General features: G+C 40.1%; 1 protein-coding gene across 1 annotated transcript in view; it reads right to left on the bottom strand.

Annotated features, from left to right (window-relative positions):
* Positions 1-25745, bottom strand: part of STK3 (serine/threonine kinase 3) — a 293448-nt gene that overhangs the window by 233834 nt on the left and 33869 nt on the right. The window contains exons 2-3 of the mRNA XM_061123688.1: positions 15427-15507; positions 12387-12515 (exon numbers count right to left, since the gene is read on the bottom strand). Coding sequence (XP_060979671.1) covers positions 12387-12515; positions 15427-15507 — 210 coding nt within the window. The remainder of the gene's footprint in view (positions 1-12386; positions 12516-15426; positions 15508-25745) is intronic.

The raw sequence follows: 25745 nt of genomic DNA, 5'->3' as shown, positions 1-25745 counted from the left end.
TCTTTGCAACCCCATGGACTGTAACCTCCAGGCAAAATACTGGAGTGAGTCGCCATGCTTTCCTCCAGGTGATCTTCCTGACCCAGGGATCAAATCCACGTCTCTTATGTCTCCTACATTGGCAGGCGGGCTCTTTACCACTAGTGCAACTGAATAATACTCCATTGTCTGGATATACACCACAGATTACCCATCTGCTTACTGAAGGACATCTTGGTTGGTTCAAAGGAGCAAGACTGCTGGATAATATGGTTAAAAGAATGCTTAGTTTCAGAATAAAACTGTCAAACTGACTTCTAAACAGGCAGTATGATTTTGCATTCCCACCAGCAAAGAAAAGAAGTTCCTTTAGCTCCACAATCTCACCAGCTTTTGGTGCTGTCAGTCTTCTGGATTTGGGGCAGTGCAACAGGTGTATAGTAGTATCTCATTTTAATTTGTATTTCTTTGATGACATAGAATGTGGGGCATCTTTTCATATCTTTATTTGCTATCTGTATATCTTGTCTGGTGAGATGTCAATTAAGGGCCTTTGGTTCATTTTTTAATTGAGCTATTTGCATGTTGAGTTTTTTAAATTCTTTGTATATTTTGGATAACAATCCTTTATCAGATAAGTCTTTTGCAAATATTTTCTAAGGTATACTTTTAATGTTCCCATTATGAGCATGTGATAATTAAAATACTAAAGAAATGACTATTTTTCATTGCATAAGTTTCATCAACACCCTTCTACAATCTTCACAGTGTTCTAAATTAATAGGGGTAATACAGTGTTTTCACAAAGGCAATGTGAATGCTCTCCTATGAAAACGGAATTTTTTCCAAAATAAATCTAAACCATAGCAACTGGTTTTTTGGCCCACCCAAAAAATGAATACATATACATGAGCTGGTAAAAACTGCCAAAGTTAATCACAAATCCTTCAATATGGTGAGTGTCATTTTTTTTTTTTTAATCAGCAACACTGTTCAAACACAATCTCACCCAGAAGCATCAGCAAACAGAACAGATGGGACAGGAGGTGCTCTGGAAGAAGACTCTGAGCAGACAAGCTAGAAACTCACTATTTCTACCACATGGATCACCTCTCTCTCTTTGCCCAGTAAATCAAGTCATCCTTTTCCCCTGAATTTCCAATAGCGAGGCCTTACATGTCTTCCAGTACAATACAGTATGTACTGTATTCTTTCAACACAATATGTTCTCTGTTTACCCCATCAGAGCTCTTATCACACTATATTGAAACAGCCTGTCCATTCATCTGCCTAGTCCATATGAGTGAAAGTCCATCCAAAGTCTGGTTCATTCATTGTTATACCCCTCATGCACAGCACAGAAGGGCTGCCCTCAGGAGTAGGCACTCGATATATATTAGGTGAATAAATTTATTTACATAATATATATGCTGAATTTGGATTTTATATAAATGTATACATTTACGTAGAAGGGCTTCCCCAGCGGTCAGTGGTAAAGAATCTGCCTGCCAATGCAGGAGATGCAGGTTTGATCCCTGGGACAGGAAGATCCCCTGGAGGAGGAAAGGGTAACCCACTGCAGTATTCTTGCCTGGAAAATTCCCTGGACAGAGGAGCTTGGTGAACTACAGTCCATGGGGTTGCAGAGAGTCAGATACGACTTAGCGACTAAACAACAACAACAACAACGTATATATAGAAAAAATCAGGTGAATACTGTTTGCCCTAATGCATGTGTTAACAACACATTTCTCCTAGTTTAGATATGAGAAGTTCCTTTGCTAAGAGAGTTAAGTACCACGAGTGTAGAGGTTCGTGGTTCCCTTGTATGCATGTTACTTGGGCACATGGTATTCAAAAGAACTGCTGACCAGCTCTTGCCTCCATCTCTAGCCTTGCCTTGAGAGTCAGTACTTTACTTTGAACTGTTGGAATCTTTGTATAGATATTGCTTTCTTCAGCAATGCCCCTGCAGTCAGCAAATATGGCTCCTCATATCATCCTAGTCATTAGCTGTGATCTAGGACAATCCATGTAAAATCTCTAGATCTCATTATCTGTACCTGTAAAATACTTCTTTATTATGCTTTAGCACCAGAACCTTAAATAAAATTTTAGAATGAGCGCCAATATGGAGAAGAAGATAAAAGTAAGAGCTAAATTTCTTACTCTGCTTGATTCTTCACTGTTTGAGGAAAATACCCCTAGAAGAACATCCTTAGAGAAGAGTACATTGGAAAAACTCAAAAATACACCTACAGAAGTTTAGTCAAGCACCAACGTTCGATGATTTACACATTCAACAAATACTTACTAAATACCTATTCTGTGTCAAGCGCTGGACTAGACAAAAGCTTCAACCATAAACAATGCAGATGGGTTCCCCCAAATATTTATGCCAAAAAGCTGTATTGAATACGTGTTGAGTATGCACTAAAATGAACAAAAAATTTAAAATGTCCTCTGGTCTCTTTTTACAGTGTAGAAAGCAAGACAATTTGCAAAATAACGAAACAGCTGTATAGACTTAAGAAAATATATCAGTTTCAAAAATACAAATCTCACTTTCTCTAGCTGAAATTCTACTATTTTATGTGGGCATTTTTCAATTTATACTGTTTCGTCCAAATTATTTTTACACCTATTCTCAAAAACACATCTGCATTAACACTAAGTAATTAGTAGCTAAAATGTAATGCTTGCTTTTGCCATTTCACAGTTTTTCACTCACCTTATCTTTTAGCACTTTTCAGTTCAGTTCAGTCGCTCAGTCGTGTCTGACTCTTTGCGACCCCATGAATCGCAGCACGCCAGGCCTCCCTGTCCATCACAAACTCCTGGAGTTTACTCAAACTCATGCCCATCGAGTCGGTGATGCCATCCAGCCATCTCATCCTCTGTCGTCCCCTTCTCCTCCTGCCCCCAATCCCTCCCAGCATCAGGGTCTTTTCCAATGAGTCAACTCTTCACATGAGGTGGCCAAAGTATTGGAGTTTCAGCTTCAGCTGTATTGAAATACGTGTTGAACACGTGTTGAACACCCAGGACTGATCTCCTTCAGGATGGACTGGTTGGATCTCCTTGCAGTCCAAGGGGGCTCTCAAGAGTCTTCTCCAACACCACAGTTCAAAAGCATCAATTTTTCGGCGTTCAACTTTCTTCACAGTCCAACTCTCACATCCATACATGACCACTGGAAAAACCACAGCCTTGACTAGATGGACCTTTATTGGCCAAGTAATGTCTCTGCTTTTTAATATGCTGTCTAGGTTGGTCATAACTTTCCTTCCAAGGAGTAAGTGTCTTTTAATTTCATGGCTGCAGTCACCATCTGCAGTGATTTTGGAGCCCAAAAAAATAAAGTCTGACACTGTTTCCACTGTCTCCCCATCTATTTCCCATGAGGTGATGGGACCAGATGCCATGATCTTAGTTTTCTGAATGTTGAGCTTTAAGCCAACTTTTTCACTCTCCTCTTTCACTTTCATCAAGAGGCTTTTTAGTTCCTCTTCACTTTCTGCCATAAGAGTGGTGTCATCTGCATATCTGAGGTTATTGACATTTCTCCCGGCAATCTTAATTCCAGCTTGTGCTTCTTCCAGCCCAGCGTTTCTCATGATCCTTTAACTAACCAACTTTTTTGCCCCTTCACTATTTTATATGTTCAATATGAATGTAAAACTGATATCTAGAAGATGGAATCCACTTTTATTAGGTTGGTTCAAAAGTAACTGTGATTTTACATTGTTGAACTTTGCTATTTCATACTGGAATACAATCTTTAAAAAATGTGATTATGTTATACATTATTTTAATGTGCATTTCTCACTTTGTTTCTTTTCTTTGTTGCTAATGACTTATGAAAGTGAAGTTGCTCAGTCGTGTCCAACTCTTGGAGACCCTGTAGAGTGTAGCCTACGAGGCTCCTCCATCCATGGGATTCTCCAGGCAAGAATACTGGAGAGGATTGCCATTTCCTTCCCTAGGGGATCTTCCCAACCCAGGGATCAAACCCGGGTCTCCTGCATTTCAGGCAGATGCTTTACCCTCTGAACCATCAGAGAAGCTCAATGACTTATTCAGTTCAGTTCAGTTCAGTCGCTCAGTCATGTCCAACTCTTTGTTACGCCATGGACTGCAGAACGCCAGGCCTCCCTGTCCATCGCCAACTCCCAGAGTTTACTCAAACTCATGTCCACTGAGTGGGTGATGCCATCCAGCCATCTCATCCTCTGTCATCACCTACTCCTCCTGCCTTCAATCTTTCCCAGCATCAGGGTCTTTTCCAATGAGTCAACTCTTCGCATCAGGTGGCCAAAGTAATGGAGTTTGAGCTTCAACATCAATCCTTCCAATGAATATTCAGGATTGATTTCCTTTAGGATGGATTGGTTGGATCTCCTTGCAGTCCAAGGGACTCTCAAGAGTCTTCTCCAACACCACAGTTCAAAAGCATTAATTCTTCAGCGCTCAGCTTTCTTTATAGTCCAACTCTCACATCCATACATGACTACTGGAAAAACCATAGCTTTGATTAGATGGACCTTTGTTGGCAAAGTAATGTCACTGCTTTTTAATATGCCATCTAGGTTGGTTACAACTCTTCTTCCAAGGAGTAAGTGTCTTTTAATTTCATGGCTGCAGTCACCACCTGCAGTGTTTTTGGAGTCCCAAAAAATAAAGCCAGCCACTGTTTCCACTGTTTCCCCATCTAGTTGCCATGAAGTGATGGGACCAAATGCCATGATCTTAGTTTTCTGAATGCCGAGTTTTAAGCCAACCTTTTCGCTCTCGTCTTTCACTTTCATCAAGAGGCTCTTTCGTTTTTCTTCACTTTCTGCCATAAGGGTGGTGTCATCTGCATATCTGAGGTTATTGATATTTCTCCCAGCAATCTTGATTCCAGCTTCATGCAACCTAGTGTTTCTCATAATGTACTCTGCATATATGTGAAATAAGCAGGGTGACAATATCAGCCTTGACGTACTCCTTTCCCTATTTGGAACCAGTCTATTGTTTCAGGCGTAGTTCTAACTGTTGCTTCTTGACCTGCATACAGATTTCTCAAGAGGCAGGTCAGGTGGTCTGGTAGTCCCATGTCTTTAAGAATTTTCCAGAGTTTGTTGTGGTCCACACAGTCAAAGGCATTGGCATAGTCAATAAAGCAGAAGTAGCTGTTTTTCTGGAACTCTCTTGCTTTTTCGATGATCCAACAGATGCTGGCAATTTGATATCTGGTTCCTCTGCCTTTTCTAAATCCAGCTTGAACATCTGGAAGTTCACGGTTCACATACTGTTGAAGACTGGCTTGGAGAACTTTGAGCATTACTTTGCTAGCGTGTGGAATGAGTATAATTGTGTGATAGTTTGAGAATTCTTTGGCATTGCCTTTCCTTGGGATTGGAATGAAAACTGACCTTTTCCAGTCCTGTGGCCACTGCTAAGTTTTCCAGATTTGCTGGCATATTGAATGCAGCAATTTCACAGCATCAACTTTTAGGATTTGAAAGGGTTCAACTGGAATTCCATCACCTCCACTAGCTTTGTTTGTAGTGATGCTTCCTAAGGCCCACTTGACTTCGCATTCCAGGATGTCTGGCTCTAGGTTGGTAATCACATCATTGTGATTATGTGGTTCATGAAGATCTTTTTTGTAGAGTTCTTCTGTGTATTCTTGCCACCTCTTCTTAATAGCTTCTGCTTCTGTTGGGTCCATACCATTTCTGTCCTTTATGGTGCCCATCTTTGCATGAAATGTTCCCTTGGTATCTCTAATTTTCTTGAAGAGATGTCTAGTCTTTCCCATTCTATTGTTTTCCTCTATTTCTTTGCACTGATCACTCAGGAAGGCTTTCTTATCTCTTCTTGCTCTTCTTTGGAACTCTGCATTCAAATGGGTATATCTTTCTTTTTCTCCTTTGCCTTTCACTTCTCTTCTATTCACAACTATTTGTAAGGCCTCCTCAGACAACCATTTTGTCTTTTTTGCATTTCTTTTCCTTGGGGATGGTCTTGATCCCTGCCTCCTGTACAATGCCATGAACCTCCGTCCATAGTTCTCCAGGCACCCTGTCTATCAGATCTAATCCCGTGAATCTATTTCTGACTTCCACTGTATAATCATAAGGGATTTAATTTAGGTCATACCTGAATGGTCTAGTGGTTTTCCCTACTTTCTTCAATTTAAGTCTGAATTTGGCAATAAGGAGTTCATGGTCTGTGCCACAGTCAGCTCCCAGTCTTGTTTTTGCTGACTGTATAGAACTTCTCCATCGTTGGCTGCAAAGAATCTGATTTCGGTATTGACCATCTGGTGATGTCCATGTGTAGAGTCTTCTCTTGTGTTGTTGGAAGAGCGTGTTTGCAATGACCAGCACGTTCTCTTGGCAAAACTCTATTAGCTTTTGTCCTGCCTCATTCTGTATTCCAAGACCAAATTTGCCTGTTACTCCAGATATCTCTTGACTTCCTCTTTTGCATTCCAGTTCCCTATAATGAAAAGGATTTCTTTTTTGGGTGTTAGTTCTAGAAGGTCTTGTAGGTCTTCATAGAACCATTCAACTTCAGCTTCTTCAGCATTACTGGTTGGGACATAGACTTGGATTACTTTGATATTGAATGGTTTGCCTTGGAAGCGAACAAAGACCATTCTGTCGTTCTCTGGGTGCAGCAGACCTGGGTATGGCAAAAGCCCTGTTGGAGGAGGTCGCCATTCACCCCACCATAGAGCTGCCAGAACTTACACAGGACTGGGAAACAAACTCTTGGAAGGCACAAAAAGAAACTTGTGCACACTGGCCCCCAGGAGAAAGGAGCAGTGACCCCACAAGAGACTGACCCAGACTTGCCCATAAGTGTCCGGGAGTCTCCAGCGGAGGCGTGGGTTGGCCATGGCCTGCTGCAGGGCTGGGGGTACTGATTGCAGCAGTGTATGCATGGGACCTTTTGATGGAGGTCGCCATTATCTTCACTACCTCCACCATAGTTTGGCCCCAGGTAAATAACAGGGAGGGAACACAGCCCCACACATCAACAGAAAACTGGATTAAAGATGTACTGAACATGGCCCCGTGCATCAGAACAAGACCCAATTTCCCCCTCAGTCAGTCTCTCCCATCAGGAAGCTTCCATAAGCCTCTTACCCGTCTCCAACAGAGGGCAGACAGACTGAAAACCACAATCACAGGAAACTAACTAATGATCACATGGACCACAGCCTTGTCTAACTCAATGAAACTATGAGCCATGCGATGTAGGGCAACCCAAGACGGATGGGTCATGGTGGAGAGTTCTAACAAAATGTGGCCCACTGGGGAAGGGAATGGCAAACCACTTCAGTATTCTTGCCTTGAGAACCCCATGAACAGTGTGAAAAGGCAAAAAGATATGACACTGAAAGATGAACTCCCCAGGTTGGTAAGTGCCCAATGTGCTACTGGAGATCAGTGAAGAAATAACTCCAGAAAGAATGAAGAGACAAAGACAAAGCAAAAACAACACCCAGCTGTGGATGTGACTGGTGATGGAAGTAAAGTCCAATGCTGTAAAGAACAATTCTGCATAGGAACCTGGAATGTTAGGTCCATGAATCAAAGCAAATTGAAAGTGGTCAAACAGGAGATGGCAAGAGTAAATGTCGACATTCTAGCAATCAGCGAACTAAAATGGACTGGAATGGGTGAATTGAACTCAGATGACCATTATATCTACTACTGTGGGCAAAAATCCTTTAGAAGAAATGAAGTAGCCATCATAGTCAACAAAAGAGTCCAAAATACAATACTTGGATGCAATCTCAAAAATGACAAAATGACATTACTTGCTGCTTATTTTATATTTATTTTAGACTATGGAAATGTTAGACAAAAAGCAAATTGGAGTAATTTTCTTATTCAAGTTCAAAATGGGCTGTAAAGCAGCAGAGACAACTCACAACACCAGCAATGCATCTGGCCCAGGGACTGCTAACGAATGTACCATGCAGGAGTGGTTCAAGAAGTTTTGCAAAGGAGATGAGAGCCTTGAAGATCAGGAGTGCAGTAGCTGGCCATCTGAAGTTGACAAAGACCAACCGAGAGGACCATCTAAGCTGACCCTCTTACAACTACATGAGAAGTTGCCAAAGAACTCAATGTCAATCATTCTACGGTCATTTGGCATTTGAGGCAAATAAGAAATGTGAAAAAACTTGGTAAGTGGGTACCTCCTGAACTGACTGAAAATCAAACAAATTGTCGTTCTGAAGTGCTGTCTTCTCTTATTCTGTGTAACAACGACAAACCATTTTTCAATCAGATTGTGACCTGCAACGAAAGCGGATCTTACGCAACAACCAGCTCAGTGGTGGGACCAAGAAGAAGCTCCAAAGCACTTTCCAGAGCCAAACTTGCATCAAAAAAAGATCATGGTCACTATTTGGTGGTCAGCTGCCCAATTGATCCATGACAGCTTTCTGAATCCCAGCAACACCATTATATCTGAGAAGTATGCTCAGTAAATCAATGCAAGGCACAGAAAACTGCCACACCTGCCGCCATCACTGCTCAACAGAAAGGGCCCAATTGTTCTCCACAACACCACTAGACCACACACTGCACAACCAACATGTCAAAAGTTGAACAAATTGGGTTACAAAACTTTGCCTCATCCATCATATTCACCTGAACTCTCAGCCAACTGACTATCACTTCTTGAAACATCTCCCAACAACTTTTTGCTGGGAAAATGAATGCTTCCACCATCAGCAGGAGACAGAAAATGCTTTCCAAGAGTTCCTCAAATCCCAAAGCATGAATTTTTATGCTACAGGAATAAACAAACTTATTTCTCATTGGCAAAAATGTGTTGATTGTAATGGTTTCTATTTTGATCAACAAATGTGTTTAAGGCTAGTTACAATTACTTAAAATTCACATTCCAAAACTGCAATTACGTTTGCATCAACCTAATATCAATATATGTTTCACCATTTCATTCAACAAATCCTTTGACAAGTACTTACTATGTGCAAGGCGTTCTGCTATAAAGTGGTACAAAATTTCTAGAATTTGTTTACATTTTCTACCCCTTCGGGCTTCACTAGTGGCTCAGATGTTAAAGAATTCAACTGCAATGCAGCAGACCCGGGTTCAACCCTTGGGTTGGGAAGCTCCCCTGGAGAAAAGATTGGCAACCTGCTCCAGTATTCTTGCCTGAGAAATCCTAAGGACAGAGAAGCCTGGTGGGGGGCTGAAAAGAGTCAGACACTGAGCAACTAACACTTTCTACCCCTTTAATTCATTACTTTTTTTTTCCAGTTAGTAGTTTAAAGTACATAACAAGAACAAATATCAAATTTCCCTAGGGTTCCCTCAGCCTACAATGCTCTTTCACATTCTCCTTATCCATACATACTTATTCACATTCATTGAACAAAAGTACAGTGCGAGGTACTATAATGTGTGCTAAGAAATATGGTTCCTTCTCTCAAGGAATGAAGAAAGGATAAAGACAGTGAAGACATTTCAGAAGGAGACTCTACAAATATTAGTGTCAACAGGGGTATAAGAAAAAGAAACAGATGAGTTCTGTTTTTGAAAAACTAACTAGATGATGATGTCATTAACAAAATAGGGATCTGAATGGTTTGTCTTCCAACAATTAAAAATTTGGTTTTAGAATGTTAAATATAAAGTTGCTTCTGGATGGTCCAGTTGAGTCATCGAGATAGGAATTAGTTAATACGGGTCAGTACTTGAGTAGCCACTATGTGGCAGGATCCAAGGGCACTTAGTAAGACACCACCCCAAACTCAAAAGAATTTAAGTCGGGTGACAGAATGCCAGTAAACAGGTGCTTAAAAGCAAAACTCAGGCAAAAGAGAGGCAGCATAAGCACTGGCCAGATGATGCAGGACCCTGGGGTCATCCTTAGGAGACTGGGTTCAGCCAAGCAAGGCAGAGCCACTGAAGGGTTTTAAACAGGGAATGGCTTGGTTAGGTGTGCATTTTAGAAAGAAGACTAACTTCAGGGGGGAAAACAGGCTGGAGCAGGCAAAAATGAAAGACAAAGTGAACACAGGAAGCTGCTGCAGAAATCTGAACAAGAGCTGATAGGCACCAAGATGCACAAAGATTAGGGGAGGAGATGTATTAATAGGTAATATTTGAGACACTGCTTTTTCCTAGACCACACTCAATTAAAATCTCTAAAGCACAACACTAGAAATTGAACTATTTTTAATCATTACAGTAAAATAATCATAGTTACATGCAAACGTTAAGCAACTGAAGGGCCCAGCACTACACTATGTCCAGTCTTTCCTTCTTTACATCAAACTATGGGACCCACATTCTTATGAAGTTATCAAATAAATAGCAAGGTCTGGAAAAATTCTGCAAATATATATTTTGATCAGGGAACTGAGGAATGTATGTTTTTTCTATAACCACTTTACATGGCCTTCATGAAAAATACACAATATGATCTAAATATACAGCACACAATAAAGAGCAAAATTGAACAGACCCAAGCAACAAAGTTCCTCTATGATTATTCAGTCACTTCATTAACCAAAGAGCTTATAATATATGGAGCTTATATACCTTTAGAAAAGGAAGTTTTCTATACATCTCTTACTAATAGGGCCCAATGATTTGATTAAAGGTGACAATGTGTCTAGACTCCTTTAAGTTCACCAGCTCTAAGTCACCATGTGATGCAATTCTGATGAATAAAATATAAGCTGAGGGTTTCTGGGGAAGCCCTTTCCTGCTTCTCATCTTCCTCCCGTCTGGAATGTAGATAAAAGGCTGGAGCTGGAGCAGCCCTCTTGTAACTATGAGGAAATAAGCATGAGAACAAAGACTACGTGCTAGGTGGCTAACCCTACCTAGAGACCTTTTATACAGGGAGAACAATAAATTCCTCTTCGATTAACTGTAGACTCTGCATCCCTTAGGAAAGGCCAGGCTGCTTAATAGGTCAGCTTCATGGTCAGTTCCATTTACCTACCAAACTCATTTCAGACCAATCGCTGTCTCTTACTTTCCACCCCAGTAATTCTAAACCCTATCAGAACAGCACATAACTGTGAGCTGTTTTTCACCTTTCTACTTTTAATTCTCTACATTCTCTCATCCCTCCATTTCTTCACCAGACTTACACTTGCTCAGCATTCCAGACCTCCTGACTCCTAGCTGAGGTAGGTGTCCTCCCTCCTTGTTCTTACATCTCCTCACATGTATAATGACTGCACTGTACTACAGCTATTCACTTAAGTATCTGTCTTCCCAACTAGATTACCAGCTCCTCAGGAAGAAAACCAATGTCTTAAGTTTCCCTGGTATTCCTAGATCCTGTGACAATACCTGGCGCAAAAGGGATGTCCAGTAAATGTTTGCTGAATAAATGAAAGTTACATAAAACATGACTTTTAATTTTTGTTGTTTAGTTGCTCAGTTGTGTCTGACTCTTTGCGACCCCATGGACTGCAGCACACCAGGCTTCCCTGTCTTTCACTATCTCCCGGAGTCAGCTCAAACTCTTGTCCCTTGAGTCAGTGATGCTATCCAACCATCTCATCCTCTGTCATCCCCTTCTTCTCCTGCCTTCAATCTTTCCCAGCATCAGGGTGCTTTCCAGTGAGTCAGTTCTTCACATCAGGAGGCCAAAGTATCAGAGCTTCATCTTCAGCATGAGTCCTTCTAATGAATATTCAGGGTTGGTTTCCTTTAGGATGGACTGGTTTGATCTCCTTGCTGTCGAAGGGCCTCTTAAGAGTCTTCTCCAGCACCACAATTCAAAAGCATCAGCTCTTCAGCACTGAGTATTTTTATGGTCCAACTCTCATATCCATACATGACCACTGGAAAAACCAAAGCTTTGACTATACGGACCTTTGCTGGCAAAGTGATGTCTCTGCTTTTTAATTCACTGTGTAGGTTTGTCATAGCTTTTCTTCCAAGAAGCAAGCATCTTTTAATTTCATGGATGCAGTCACCATCCACAGTGATTCTGGAGCCCAGGAAAACAGTCTGTCACTGTTTCCATTTTTTCCCCATCTATTGGCAACCTCCTCCAGGAGTGTTTTTAATTATTTAAAACAAATTACAAAGGACTGCTAAATGACTTCTCCCTAATATCAAAATCTAATTTTCACCTGTAAATTTCCCCTGAAAATGAGAAAAGTGCTTGAGTATATTCTATCACCACATATTGCTTTATAATATCATTTCTGCTTAGAAGTGAAATTCCTAAGACAACCCAACAAAGCTATTCTCATCTTTCTTCAAAGATAAGTCTCACCTCTGATGGGAAGTCAGAAGAAAAAACTAAGATGACTAAAGAATACATTTTATTGTACATGACTAGCAAAATTTATCAAAATGAAGAAATAAAATAAATAAAGAAATAAAATCTCTTCATACCTGTCACATTGCTGCATTATGGAAATTTCTTTGATTATTTCCTGAAGATCTGATTCAACAGGTACTTGTTTAATTGCCACAACTTGACCAGATTCCTTATGTATTGCTTTAAATACACTTCCATAAGACCTAAAAGAAACCAAGACATTCCTTTATTTTTTTCCTTTCAAACATCATAACTATTAGAGAAAGAGTGTGAGTGTTCACATGTACTCTTTTCTAATTTAAAATACTACTCAATGGTGACAAATCAAATGAAATAAATTTTAAAAATGAATTATATCTTAGCTTTAATGCTTCAATTATAGACTTAAAATTCATTAACATCACCAAATTAACAGAAAAAGATTTGCTCTGTTTCTTATGAATGAAAGAAATAGACTTACGGTTTGTCAACTCAAACAACTGCAGCATTAAGAAGATATATAAATGGAAGTTAAAAGAATGGAATATAGAATAAAAACAGCCAAAATCTCATGTTAGGAGAAAAGGCTGATCTCACCTTAAGCAAAGTCATCCCCAAAATATCAGAGTCCCACTCCTGCCCAGGCTGCTTACAAGTAACTGAAACCTCCACCATGGGTGTGTGTGGGTGTGTGTGTGTGTGTGGGTGTGTGTGTGTGTGTGTGTGTGTGTAAACCTCCACCATGGGTGTGTGTGTGTGTGTGTGTGTGTGTGTGTGTGTAGTCCTAATTTACACACACGCACATATACAGGTAAACTCACTTTTCAAAAATTCACTTTACGCCCCTTCATTTTTACAAAAGGCCTGGAATAACACCTGTTTCACTAACCAGATGAAATCTGAATAGGATTTACACTTTTACAAAAAAAGGTGAAAACAAAAACAGCATTCAACATTTATTTTTGCAGGAGCCATTAGAGAGGGAGAAAGTACCATGAGCAGCAACAGTGGCACTGCCAAGCTCATCCCTAGAATTACACTCAGCATCTCAGCATCAAGCCACCATATCTCTGAGCTTTGTCTGAGAGGATCTGTGCTTTATCTCACAATTTATTTTGTGTAACCGTTAGCAAGACGTGTTGTAATATATCTGCTTCAGCTCCTCTGTCCATGGAATTCTCCAGGCAAAAATACTGGAGTGGGTAGCCATTCCCTTTCTCCAGGGGATCTTCCCAACCCATAGATCAAACCTGCGACTCTTGCACTGGAGGCAGATTCTTTATCGTTTGAACCACCAGGGAAGCCCTTCTTTGCTTTACGTTTCAACTTACTAAAGCTTTCATAAAAATGCTCTACTTTCAGAGAGCAAGGGAAATCGGTATCTCCCCCTTTGAAGCCATATATATATGTGTGTGTGTGTGTGTATGCATGTGGGTGTATATATATATATAGCCCCTCAAAAGCTAGTCTAGACTCAAGAGCTAGATTAACTATTGCCAATTAAGCAACACCATCAGTCTCTTCTAAGGTCTTCCTATCACTACAAAAGAAAACTGGGATCCAGAATTCCCTTCCCTGAATGGATCCCACTTAAGAGTCTGACAATAAGAAGAACATTGATGAAATCTGAATGGCAAAAAGCTGAGGAGAGACCATCACTTTTCAAATAAAGCTGCAGCAGATGCCTGATCAAATATCAGATATACAGTGGCTTCCTGCTGAGCTTCTTGATAACCACCACACTGCTGCTGCAGACTGAGAGAGCTGGTGGGAGCATCTAAACGACTCTTAGGGATTCCAGCAGAGCCCATGTGAGCTTTTGAGAAACACCACTTCAGTGCTTCAAACTGAGATCTTCAGCACTAGCTTCTCTGAGCTTCAGTGACGGAGTCCATAAGCTTTGCATCCCTGGCCTTTGCACAAGTCATCTGAGCTCCAAATTTCATAATAAACTCTTTACATCTGGGGTTCACAGAGTAGCCTCTCTTTTCCTAACCATGATGCTACCAATAGTTTTGGGGAAGGAAGTGGTTCCAAGGGAAAGAATCTTAAGAAATGGGAATCTTGGATTAGTTCTTTCTTAAAGATAGTAATGACTTCAATGCAAGGGACAAGCAGAACACTGACAGACTAAGGTATCTGATGGCAGAATAATTATTTAAATTATTATCCTTAGTTCCTGGAGTCTAGGGCAAGTTTTAGAAGATCAAGTACCTGAATCAATCGAATGTTACAGCGAAAATAAGAGTACAAAAACTGCAGAATGGAATGGCTGCTCCTGACGAAGCTGGAGAAGTCATAAAACAAACCTCACAAGCTCAGGGCTTAAATTCCCAGGCCAAGACTGAGAGGTCCAGAAAACTTCTGAATGCTTCGAAGAAAAATCTTATTTCTTATACGTCCAGGACTGAGACTTCTGAAACCCAAAATCTAATCTTGCCAGAAGCTGAATTACAATGCAAACTCAATTCACAACCTCACCAGGTCTTACTGTTTCATTATGAGCTCTCTTTCATATCACTACCTAATATCCCTCTTCATTCTTTATCTGAATATTAACTCCTCTTTACTCACTTACGATCTTTTAACTTTAATTTATGTGATATAAACATTGCCATTCACACTTTCTTTTTGATGTGGTTACCTCTTTCTTATCTAATATGTCTCTAATAGGAAATACCACTATATGTCCACCCTTTGTATTAGGCCTCTTATAAACAGCATATAGCTAAGTTTTGCATTTTAATTGACCCTAACAGTCTGTCTATGGAAGAACTGACATTTAGTGAAAAATACATTTCACTTTATTCCTTCTAACTTAAATTTATCTTACTATTTTATATTTTTGTTTTCTCTATTTCCTTTTCCCTGTTCTTACTGATCTAATTTGTTTTGTGTTTTATGCCTTTATTACCTTGGAAGTTCTCCTATACTTTTGGTTTTTCATTATGGAGTATGATGTTAGCTTGGGCTTGTCATATATGACCTCTACTATGTTCAGGTATTGATACATTCCCTCTATACACTTACTGTTTAATTCAATCAAATATACTCTAGTGAAAAACTAATCTTACATGGTATGTTATAATTGTTCTGTCATTATCTAAAAGCTACTTTTGTATTTTTTGTACTTACCCTTCTCCCAGTTTCTCTAATACATCAAAAACTTCTTCAGGCTGTTTAGTCAAACTGTCTTCACTCAGCTTTTTTAGCTTACTAATGAGAAAAACAAAAGAAAAAGCATTTTCTGTAAGATCTCTTATAGATTTTAAAATTTTAAGAGACAATATATTCAGATGGTTCAAAACTCAAAAATACAAAAAAGTATACAGTATATAGTCTCCTTGCAATTCCTGTTCTTAAACTTCCCAGAAACATCACAAAGAATAAGCACTTTTATTACCTTCCTGTGGAACCTTTATAAAAATATTTCTATTTCTCCCCCTTTTTAACACACAATATAGCATTTTATACACACGCTGTATATATACTTTTTACACACGCTGTTACATACTTTGATATTTTCATATAACAACATAAAATCTCTGCTGGAGATCTCTACAACATAAATTCATAGAAAACATCTTCATTCTTTTCTTTTTTCTTAGCAATCCTTTACTTATAGATATCTAGGTTCCCTTTTGCTATTATAAACACTGCAATAAGTAAGCTTATAGGTAAGTCAGCTAATACATGTGCTTGCATATCTTTAGGATGAATTCCCAAACGTGAAACTGTGAGAGCAAGAAAATATATAAACACACAAAATATAGACGTTTGTGTGTGTGGCTCAGTCACTCCAGTCATGTCCGACTCTTTATGACCCTATGGAGTGTAGCCCGCCAGTTTCCTCTGTCCAAGAACACTGGAGTGGGTTGCCATACCCTCCTCCAGTGGATCTTCCTGACCCAGGGGTCAAATCCGTGTCTCCTGCATCTCCTGCCTTGCAGGTGGATTCTTTATCACTGAACCACCGGTGAAGCCCATATACAAGTATACATATAAGTAAGTACAAATACTCTAAGTATGACCATATTTCATAATATAAATTTAATAACATAATAAAATCACTGTTATAATAACTAGATACTATTAAAATTGCTGATTGATTATATGATGGTATATTTTATCTACTACAATTGTACATCACGTCAATATGTATGTATATTAATGGACACCAGCAAATTGTCCTTTGGGGGCAATTTACACCAATTTACTTTCCTACCAGTAATACATGAGAAACCTTCTTTTCCCACAATTCCACCTATAGAGTACTAAACTCTATATCTGGATAGATACATTAAACTTTATATTTGGAAATATTTGTATTTCAGCCAATATATTAGGTAAAAACTTATAACTCAGATTTATTTTGCATTTCTCCTACTGCGAGTGAAGTTGAGCATCTTTTACTACAGTATGAAACAAAATCATCTATTCATGATCTCTGCTCCCTTTTCTTCTGTGTTTTTGGTCCTTTTCTTATCTGTACACAGAGATAAGAAAAGGTTTAGGTTGCAAATATTCCCATTTGTAGTGACTTTACTTATGAGTTTTTAGTTTTTATGGGCTACTTGACTGGTTGCCATAGAGAAAACTTTTTAATTTGTTTTTGCTTTTTTAAAAGTTATCCAAAGTATGGCATGGGCAGAAATATCTAGAAACAAGAAATGAGAGACATTATACATGGTGTGTTTGACAGACCAAAAGTAATTCCACATGAATAAAGTAAAAGTGGTCAGGATGCAGAGGTAAAGAGTCAGGTTAGAAAGAGTCTTGTAAACCATGTTAAGGAGCTCTGTTTTTAAAAGATCACCCCCCTGTAATCAAGAGGAAGAACATGCAACAAGCAACAGCAGAGAAGGGAAACTAGCAGGGAGTTGTTCAAAATACGGATGCAAAGAATACAGTAGCAGTGGCAGTAAGAACCGAGAGAAGACTAGCTAAGCAAGATACTGAGCAGGCACACTCAACAGAAAGTGGTTTTGATTAAATATGCGGAGATGCAAGAAAGAGAGAAGTTGAGAATGTCTCTTAAGCCTTTGATTTATGCAAACGACTAGATGTAACGTTATTTACCAAACTAAACAATGCAAAAAAAAAGCTTGAAGAGGAACGCGTTGGGTTTAACTCCTCTCATCCAAATGTAGATTTCCAGTAACCAACTGTTTATATGAATCCCAGGAGAGATCTGAATTGGCAATGTCATTTTTTGGTGTCATGGTAAAGAATCTACCTGCAATACAGGAGACCCAGGTTCAGTTCCTGAATCAGGAAGATCCCCTGAAGAAGGGAATGGCTACCTACTCCAGTACTCTTGCCTGAAGAATTCCATGGACAGAGGAGGCTGGCGGGCTATGGTCCATGGGATTGCAAAGAGTCGGACATGACTGAGTGACTAACACACACATACAGCACACAGATGAAGCCTAAAGGTATGATGAGGGATAAAGCCATCAAGAAAATGTCTAAGAAGAAATAAGGATCAAAGAGAAAAGAGATGGGGGGGGCGGGCCAAGATGGCGGAGGAATAGGACCCGGAGACCACTTTCTCCCCTACAAATTCATCCAAAGAACAATTGAACGCTGAGCAAACTTCACAAAACAACTTCTGATCACTAGCAGAGGACACCAGGTGCCCAGAAAAGCAGCCCATTGTCTTCGAAAGGAGGTAGGACAAAATATAAAAGATAAAAAGAGAGACAAAAGAGCTAGGGACGCAGACCCGTCCCGGGAAGCGAGTCTTAATAGAGGAAGTTTCCAAACACCAGGAAACTCTCTCACTGGCGGGTCTGGGGGAAGTTTTCGAATCTCAGATGGCAACCTAACTGGGAGAAAAAATAAACCCACTGATTACATGCCTAAAAGCAACTCCCAGCTGAAAAGTACCCCAGACGCCCACATCCGCCACCAGCAAGTGGGGGCGGAAGGGAGAGGAGCAGGCAGCATTGCTCAGGGTAAGGACCGGGTCGAATGCCCTAAGAGCAGTCGGAGGGAGCTTTCGTGAGATAGCAACTTAAACTGGGATAGCAAGAGAGAGAGAAAATTAACCGGCCGGAACACACAGCCGGCCATTCGCAGAACAAAGGGACTGAGCAATTCCAGAGAACAGCTAGCCTGCGGCGGACCGCCCCATCCCCTCCGGAGGCAGGAGGCAGGGGGGAGGGGAGGGGGGCAAACTCGGCCCCAGAGAAGGCACCCCTACCAAACTGCAGACAGGCTCCCAGCTTCTAACCAAAGACTTCCTGAGATTCTGGATGGTCGACATCCACCAGGAGGGTTGCAGCTTGAGGCCAGCACCCGAGAACAGACACAAGGCGCACCGGACTGGCGCTCACGGAAACTGAGGCTGGGACCGCGGAGGGGATAAGGCACACGGCACCCGGGGAGAGTGCGCCCCTCAAGCTCCTGGCTGCCTGAGCTGCTCCGGCGGGGAAGGCACAAAACGCAGGCCCAACGGAGTCTGCACTTATGTGGAGTACCCGAAAAGTGGAACCGACCAGCGCGCGAGGAAACTGAGGCTGGGGCCGCGGAGGGGAGAAGGCGCACCGCACCCGGGAGAGTGCGCCCGTCAAGCTCCTGGCTGCCTGAGCCGCTCAGGCCGGGGAAGGCACAAAACGCAGGCGCAAACGAGTCCGCGCTTTTGTGGAGTACCCGAAAACGGGAACGGCACGCAACGCAGGGCCCGCTCCATATAGAGCAGCCAGGGGCCTAAGCAGTGTAGACGGGGAAAGCACACACAGCGAGCGGGGGCAAACCCAGTGTGGCCGGAACACTGTGAGTGCTCCCCACACACAGCGAAATCTGCCTGCAGCGCCCCTCCCTCCCCGCAGCGCGACTGAACCAGCGAACCTGAACAAGAGTCCACCTCCGCCCGCCTGTGTCAGGGCGGAAATTAGACAGTGAAGAGACCGGCAAACAGAAGCCAAATAAACAAAGGGAACCGCTTCGGAAGGGACCGGTGCAACAGATTAAAATCCCTGTAGGTAACACCCACTACACCGGAAGGGGCCTATAGATATCGAGAAGTGTAAGCTGGAACGAGGAGCTATCTGAAACTGAACCGAACCCACACTGACCGCAACAGCTCCAGAGAAATTCCTAGATATGTATTTTTTTTTTTAATTAAAAAAAATTTTTTTTCTTTTCTTCTTTCACTTTTCTTTTAAAATTCCGTATTACTCCCCCATTACTCCTTAACTTTCATTTTCATATATTTTTACTATTTTTTTAATTAAGAAAAAAATTGTTTTGTTTTTTCTCTTATTTTCTTTTAAAAGTCCTCTATTACTCCTCTACTGCTCCTTAATTTTCATTTTCATTTCACTATAACCTTGCAAAAAAAAAAAGAGAAGCCCTATTTTTAAACCGAACTTCATATATATTTCTAAAATTTTTTGTTTTTGTTTTTAATATTGTATTTTTAAGAGTCTAACGTCTACTCTACTTTGTTTTTCAGTATGTGATATAAATTTTGGACATTTAAGAGTCCAATATCCAGTTCCCATTTTTATTCAGGAGTGTGTTGATTACTCTCTCCCAATTTTGACTCTCCGTTTTCTACCTCAGAACACCTCTATTTCCTCCCTTCCCCTTCTCTTCCCAATCCAATTCTGTGAATCTTTGTGGGTGTCTGAGCTACGGAGAACACTTTAGGAATAGAGAATTGCGTAGATCTGTCTCTCTCTTCTTGAGTCCCCCCTTTTCTCCTCCTGCTCATCTCTATCTCCCTCCTCCCTCTCCTCTTTTTCATGTAACTCTGTGAATCTCTCTGGGTGTCCCTCACGGTGGAGAATCTTTTCACCATTAACCTAGAAGTTTTATTATTAGTGCTGTATAGTTGGAGAAGTCTTGAGACTACTGGAAGAATAAAACTGAAATCCAGAGGAAGGAGACTTAAGCCCAAAACCTGAGAACACCAGAAAACTCCTGACTACACGGAACATTATAATAAGAGGCCATCCAAAAGCCTCCAAACCTACACTAAAACCAACCACCACCCAAGAGCCAATAAGTTCCAGAGCAAGACATACCACACAAATTCTCCAGCAACGCAGGAACATAGCCCTGAGCGTCAACATACAGTCTGCCAAAGTCACACCTAACACATAGACCCATCTCAAAACTCATTACTGGGCACTCCATTGCACCCCAGAGAGAAGAAATCCAGTTCCACGCACCAGAACACCGACGCAAGCTTCCCTAACCAGAAAACCTTGACAAGCCAAGCGTCCAACCCCACCCACTGGGTGAAACCTCCATAATAAAAAGGAACCACAGACCACCAGAGTACAGAAAGCCCAGTCCAGACACAGCAATCTAAACAAGATGAAAAGGCAGAGAAATACCCAACAGGTAAAGGAACATGAAAAATCCCCACCAAGCCAAACAAAAGAGGAGGAGATAGGGAATCTACCTGAAAATTTAAAAGAATTTTAAATGATGATAAAAAGAAAATGATTAAAAAAAAAAAAAAAGAATTTAAAATAATGATAATAAAAATGATCCAAAATCTTGAAAACAAAATGGAGTTACAGATAAGTAGCCTGGAGACAAAGATTGAGAAGATGCAAGAAATGTTTAATAAGGACCTAGAAGAAATAAAAAAGAGTCAATTAAAAATGAATAATGCAATGAATGAGATAAAAAACACTCTGGAGGGAACCAACAGTAGAGTAACAGAGACGGAAGATAGGATAAGTGAGGTAGAAGATAAAATGGTGGAAATAAATGAAGCAAAGAGGAAAAAAGAAAAAAGAATCAAAAGAAATGAGGACAACCTCAGGGACCTCTGGGACAATGTGAAACGCCCCAACATTCGAATCATAGGAGTCCCAGAAGAAGAAGACAAAAAGGAAGGCCATGAGAAAATACTCAAGGAGATAATAGCTGAAAACTTCCCTAAAATGGGGAAGGAAATAGTTACACAGGTCCAAGAAACCCAGAGAGTCCCAAACAGGATAAACCCAAGGCGAAACACCCCAAGACACATATTAATCAAATTAACAAAGATCAAACACAAAGAACAAATATTAAAAGCAGCAAGGGAGAAACAACAAATAACACACAAAGGGATTCCCATAAGGATAACAGCTGATCAATAGAAACCCTTCAGGCCAGAAGGGAATGGCAGGACATACTTCAAGTAATGAAAGAGAATAACCTACAACCTGGATTACTGTACCCAGCAAGGTTCCCAGCAAGGATCTCATTCAGATCCAAAGGAGAATTCAAAAGCTTTACAGACAAGCTAAAGCTAAGAGAATTCAGCACCACCAAACCAGCTCTTCAGCAAATGCTAAAGGATCTCCTCCAGACAGGAAACACAGAAAGGTTGTATAAACATGAACCCAAAACAACAAAGTAAATGGCAATGGGACCATACCTATCAATAATTACCTTAAATGTAAACGGGTTGAATGCCCCAACCAAAAGACAAAGACTGGGTGAATGGATACAAAAACAAGACCCCTATATATGCTGTCTACAAGAGACCCACCTCACAACAAGGGACACATACAGACTAAAAGTGAAGGGCTGGAAAAAAATATTTCACGCAAACAGAGACCAAAAGCAGGAGTCGCAATACTCATATCAGATAAAACAGACTTTCAAATAAAGGCTGTGAAAAGAGACAAAGAAGGACACTACATAATGATCAAAGGATCAATCCAAGAAGAAGATATAACAATTATTAACATATATGCACCCAACATAGGAGCACCACAATGTGTAAGGCAAATGCTAACGAGTATGAAAGAGGAAATTAATAGTAACACAATAATAGTGGGAGACTTTAATACCCCACTCACAACTATGGATAGATCAGCTAAACAGAAAATTAACAAGGAAACACAAACTTTAAATGACACAATGGACCAGCTAGACCTAATTGATATCTATAGGACATTTCACCCTAAAACAATCAATTTCACTTTTCTCAAGTGCACATGGAACCTTCTCCAGAATGGATCACATCCTGGGCCATAAATCTAGTCTTGGTAAATTCAAAAAAACTGAAATCATTCCAGTCATCTTTTCTGACCACAGTGCAGTAAGATTAGATCTCAATTACAGGAAAAAAATTATTAAAAATTCAAACATATGGAGGCTAAATAACACGCTTCTGAATAACCAACAAATCATAGAAGAAGTCAAAAAAGAAATCAAAATATGCATAGAAATGAATGAAAATGAAAACACAGCAACCCAAAACCTATGGGACACTGTAAAAGCAGTGCTAAGGGGAAGGTCATAGCATTACAGGCTTACCACAAGAAACAAGAAAAAAGTCAAATAAATAACCTAACTCTACACCTAAAGCAACTAGAGAAGGAAGAAATGAAGAACCCCAGGGTTAGTAGAAGGAAAGAAATCTTAAAAATTAGGGCAGAAATAAATGCAAAAGAAACTAAAGAGACCATAGCAAAAATCAACACAGCTAAAAGCCGGTTTTTTGAAAAAATAAACAAAATTGACAAACCATTAATAAGACTCATTAAGAAACAAAGGGAGAAGAACCAAATTAACAAAATTAGAAATGAAAATGGAGAGATCACAACAGAAAACACTGAAATACAAAGGATCATAAGAGACTACTACCAGCAGCTCTATGCCAATAAAATGGACAAGTTCTTAGAAAAGTATAACTTTCCAAAACTGAACCAGAAAGAAATAGAAGATCTTAACAGACCCATCACAAGCAAGGAAATCGAGACTGTAATCAGAAATCTTCCAGCAAACAAAAGCCCAGGACCAGATGGCTTCACAGCTGCATTCTACCAAAAATTTAGAGAAGAGCTAACGCCTATCTTACTCAAGCTCTTCCAGAAAATTGCAGAAGGAGGTAAACTTCCAAACTCATTCTATGAGGCCACCATCACCCTAATTCCAAAACCAGACAAAGATGCCACAGAAAAAGAAAACTACAGGCCAATATCACTGATGAACATAGATGCAAAAATCCTTAACAAAATTCTAGCAAACAGAATCCAACAACATATTAAACAAATCATACATCATGACCAAGTGGGCTTTATCCCAGGGATGCAAGGATTCTTTAATATCCACAAATCAATCAATGTAATACACATTAACAAATTGAAAGATAAAAACCATATGATTATCTCAATAGATGCAGAGAAAGCCTTTGACAAAATTCAACACTCATTTATGATTAAAACTCTCCAGAAAGTAGGAATAGAAGGAACATACCTCAACATAATAAAAGCTATATATGACAAACCCACAGCAAGCATTACCCTCAATGGTGAAAAATTGAAAGCACTTCCCCTGAAATCAGGAACAAGACAAGGGTGCCCACTCTCACCACTACTATTCAACATAGTTTTGGAAGTTTTGGCCACAGCAATCAGAGCAGAAAAAGAAGTAAAAGGAATCCAGATAGGAAAAGAAGAAGTGAAACTCTCGCTGTTTGCAGATGACATGATCCTCTACATAGAAAACCCTAAAGACTCTACCAGAAAATTACTAGAGCTAATCAACGAATATAGTAAAGTTGCAGGATATAAAATTAACACACAGAAATCCCTTGCATTTCTATAAACAATGAGAAAACAGAAAGAGAAATTAAGGAAACAATGCCATTCACCATTGCAACAAAAAGAATAAAATACTTAGGAGTATATCTACCTAAAGAAACAAAAGACCTATACATAGAAAACTATAAAACACTGATGAAAGAAATCAAAGAGGACACAAACAGATGGAGAAATATACCGTATTCATGGATTGGAAGAATCAATATTGTCAAAATGGCTATACTACCCAAAGCAATCTATAGATTCAATGCAATCCCTATCAAGCTACCAATGGTATTTTTCACAGAACTAGAACAAATAATTTCACAATTTGTATGGAAATACAAAAAACCTCGAAGAGCCAAAGTAATCTTGAGAAAGAAGAATGGAACTGGAGGAATCAACCTGCCCGACTTCAGACTATACTACAAAGCCACAATCATCAAGACAGTATGGTACTGGCACAAAGACAGAAATATAGATCAATGGAACAGAATAGAAAGCCCAGAGATAAATCCACGAACCTATGGACACCTTATCTTTGACAAAGGAGGCAAGGATATACAATGGAAAAAAGACAACCTCTTTAACAAGTGGTGCTGGGAAAACTGGTCAACCACCTGTGAAAGAATGAAACTAGAACACTTTCTAACACTGTACACAAAAATAAACTCAAAATGGATTAAAGATCTAAATGTAAGACCAGAAACTATAAAACTCCTAGAGGAGAACATAGGCAAAACACTCTCCGACATAAATCACAGCAGGATCCTCTATGACCCACCTCCCAGAATATTGGAAATAAAAGCAAAAATAAACAAATGGGACCTAATGAAACTTAAAACCTTTTGCACAACAAAGGAAACTATAAGCAAGGTGAAAAGACAGCCCTCAGATTGGGAGAAAATAATAGCAAATGAAGCAACAGACAAAGGATTAATCTCAAAAATATACAAGCAACTCCTGCAGCTCAATTCCAGAAAAATAAATGACCCAATCAAAAAATGGGCCAAAGAACTAAACAGATATTTCTCCAAAGAAGACATACAGATGGCTAACAAACACATGAAAAGATGCTCAACATCACTCATTATCAGAGAAATGCAAATCAAAACCACAATGAGGTACCATTACACGCCAGTCAGGATGGCTGCTATCCAAAAGTCTACAAGCAATAAATGCTTATGGAGAAAATGGAACCCTCTTACACTGTTGGTGGGAATGCAAACTAGTACAGCTGCTATGGAGAACAGTGTGGAGATTTCTTAAAAAACTGGAAATAGAACTGCCATATGACCCAGCAATCCCACTTCTGGGCATACACACCGAGGAAACCAGATCTGAAAGAGACACGTGCACCCCAATGTTCATCGCAGCACTGTTTATAATAGCCAGGACATGGAAGCAACCTAGATGCCCATCAGCAGACGAATGGATAAGGAAGCTGTGGTACATATACACCATGGAATATTACTCAGCTGTTAAAAAGAATTCATTTGAATCAGTTCTAATGAGATGGATGAAACTGGAGCCCATTATACAGAGTGAAGTAAGCCAGAAAGATAAAGACCATTACAGCATACTAACACATATATATGAAATTTAGAAAGATGGTAACGATAACCCTATATGCAAAACAGAAAAAGAGACACAGATGTACAGAACAGACTTTTGGACTCTGTGGGAGAATGTGAGGGTGGGATGTTTCGAGAGAACAGCATTGAAACATGTATATTATCTAGGGTGAAACAGATCACCAGCCCAGGTTGGATGCATGAGACAAGTGCTCAGGGCTGGTGCACTGGGAAGACCCAGAGGGATTGGGTAGAGAGGGAGGTGGGAGGGGGGATCGGGATGGGGAATACATGTAAATCCATGCCAATGTATGACAAAAACCACTACAATATTGTAAAG

This window comes from Dama dama, chromosome 21, assembly GCF_033118175.1.
Source record: "Dama dama isolate Ldn47 chromosome 21, ASM3311817v1, whole genome shotgun sequence".
Lineage (NCBI taxonomy): Eukaryota > Metazoa > Chordata > Mammalia > Artiodactyla > Cervidae > Dama > Dama dama.
The sequence above is the reverse complement of the archived record's forward strand: the minus strand, read 5'-3'. Positions and strand labels throughout refer to the sequence as shown.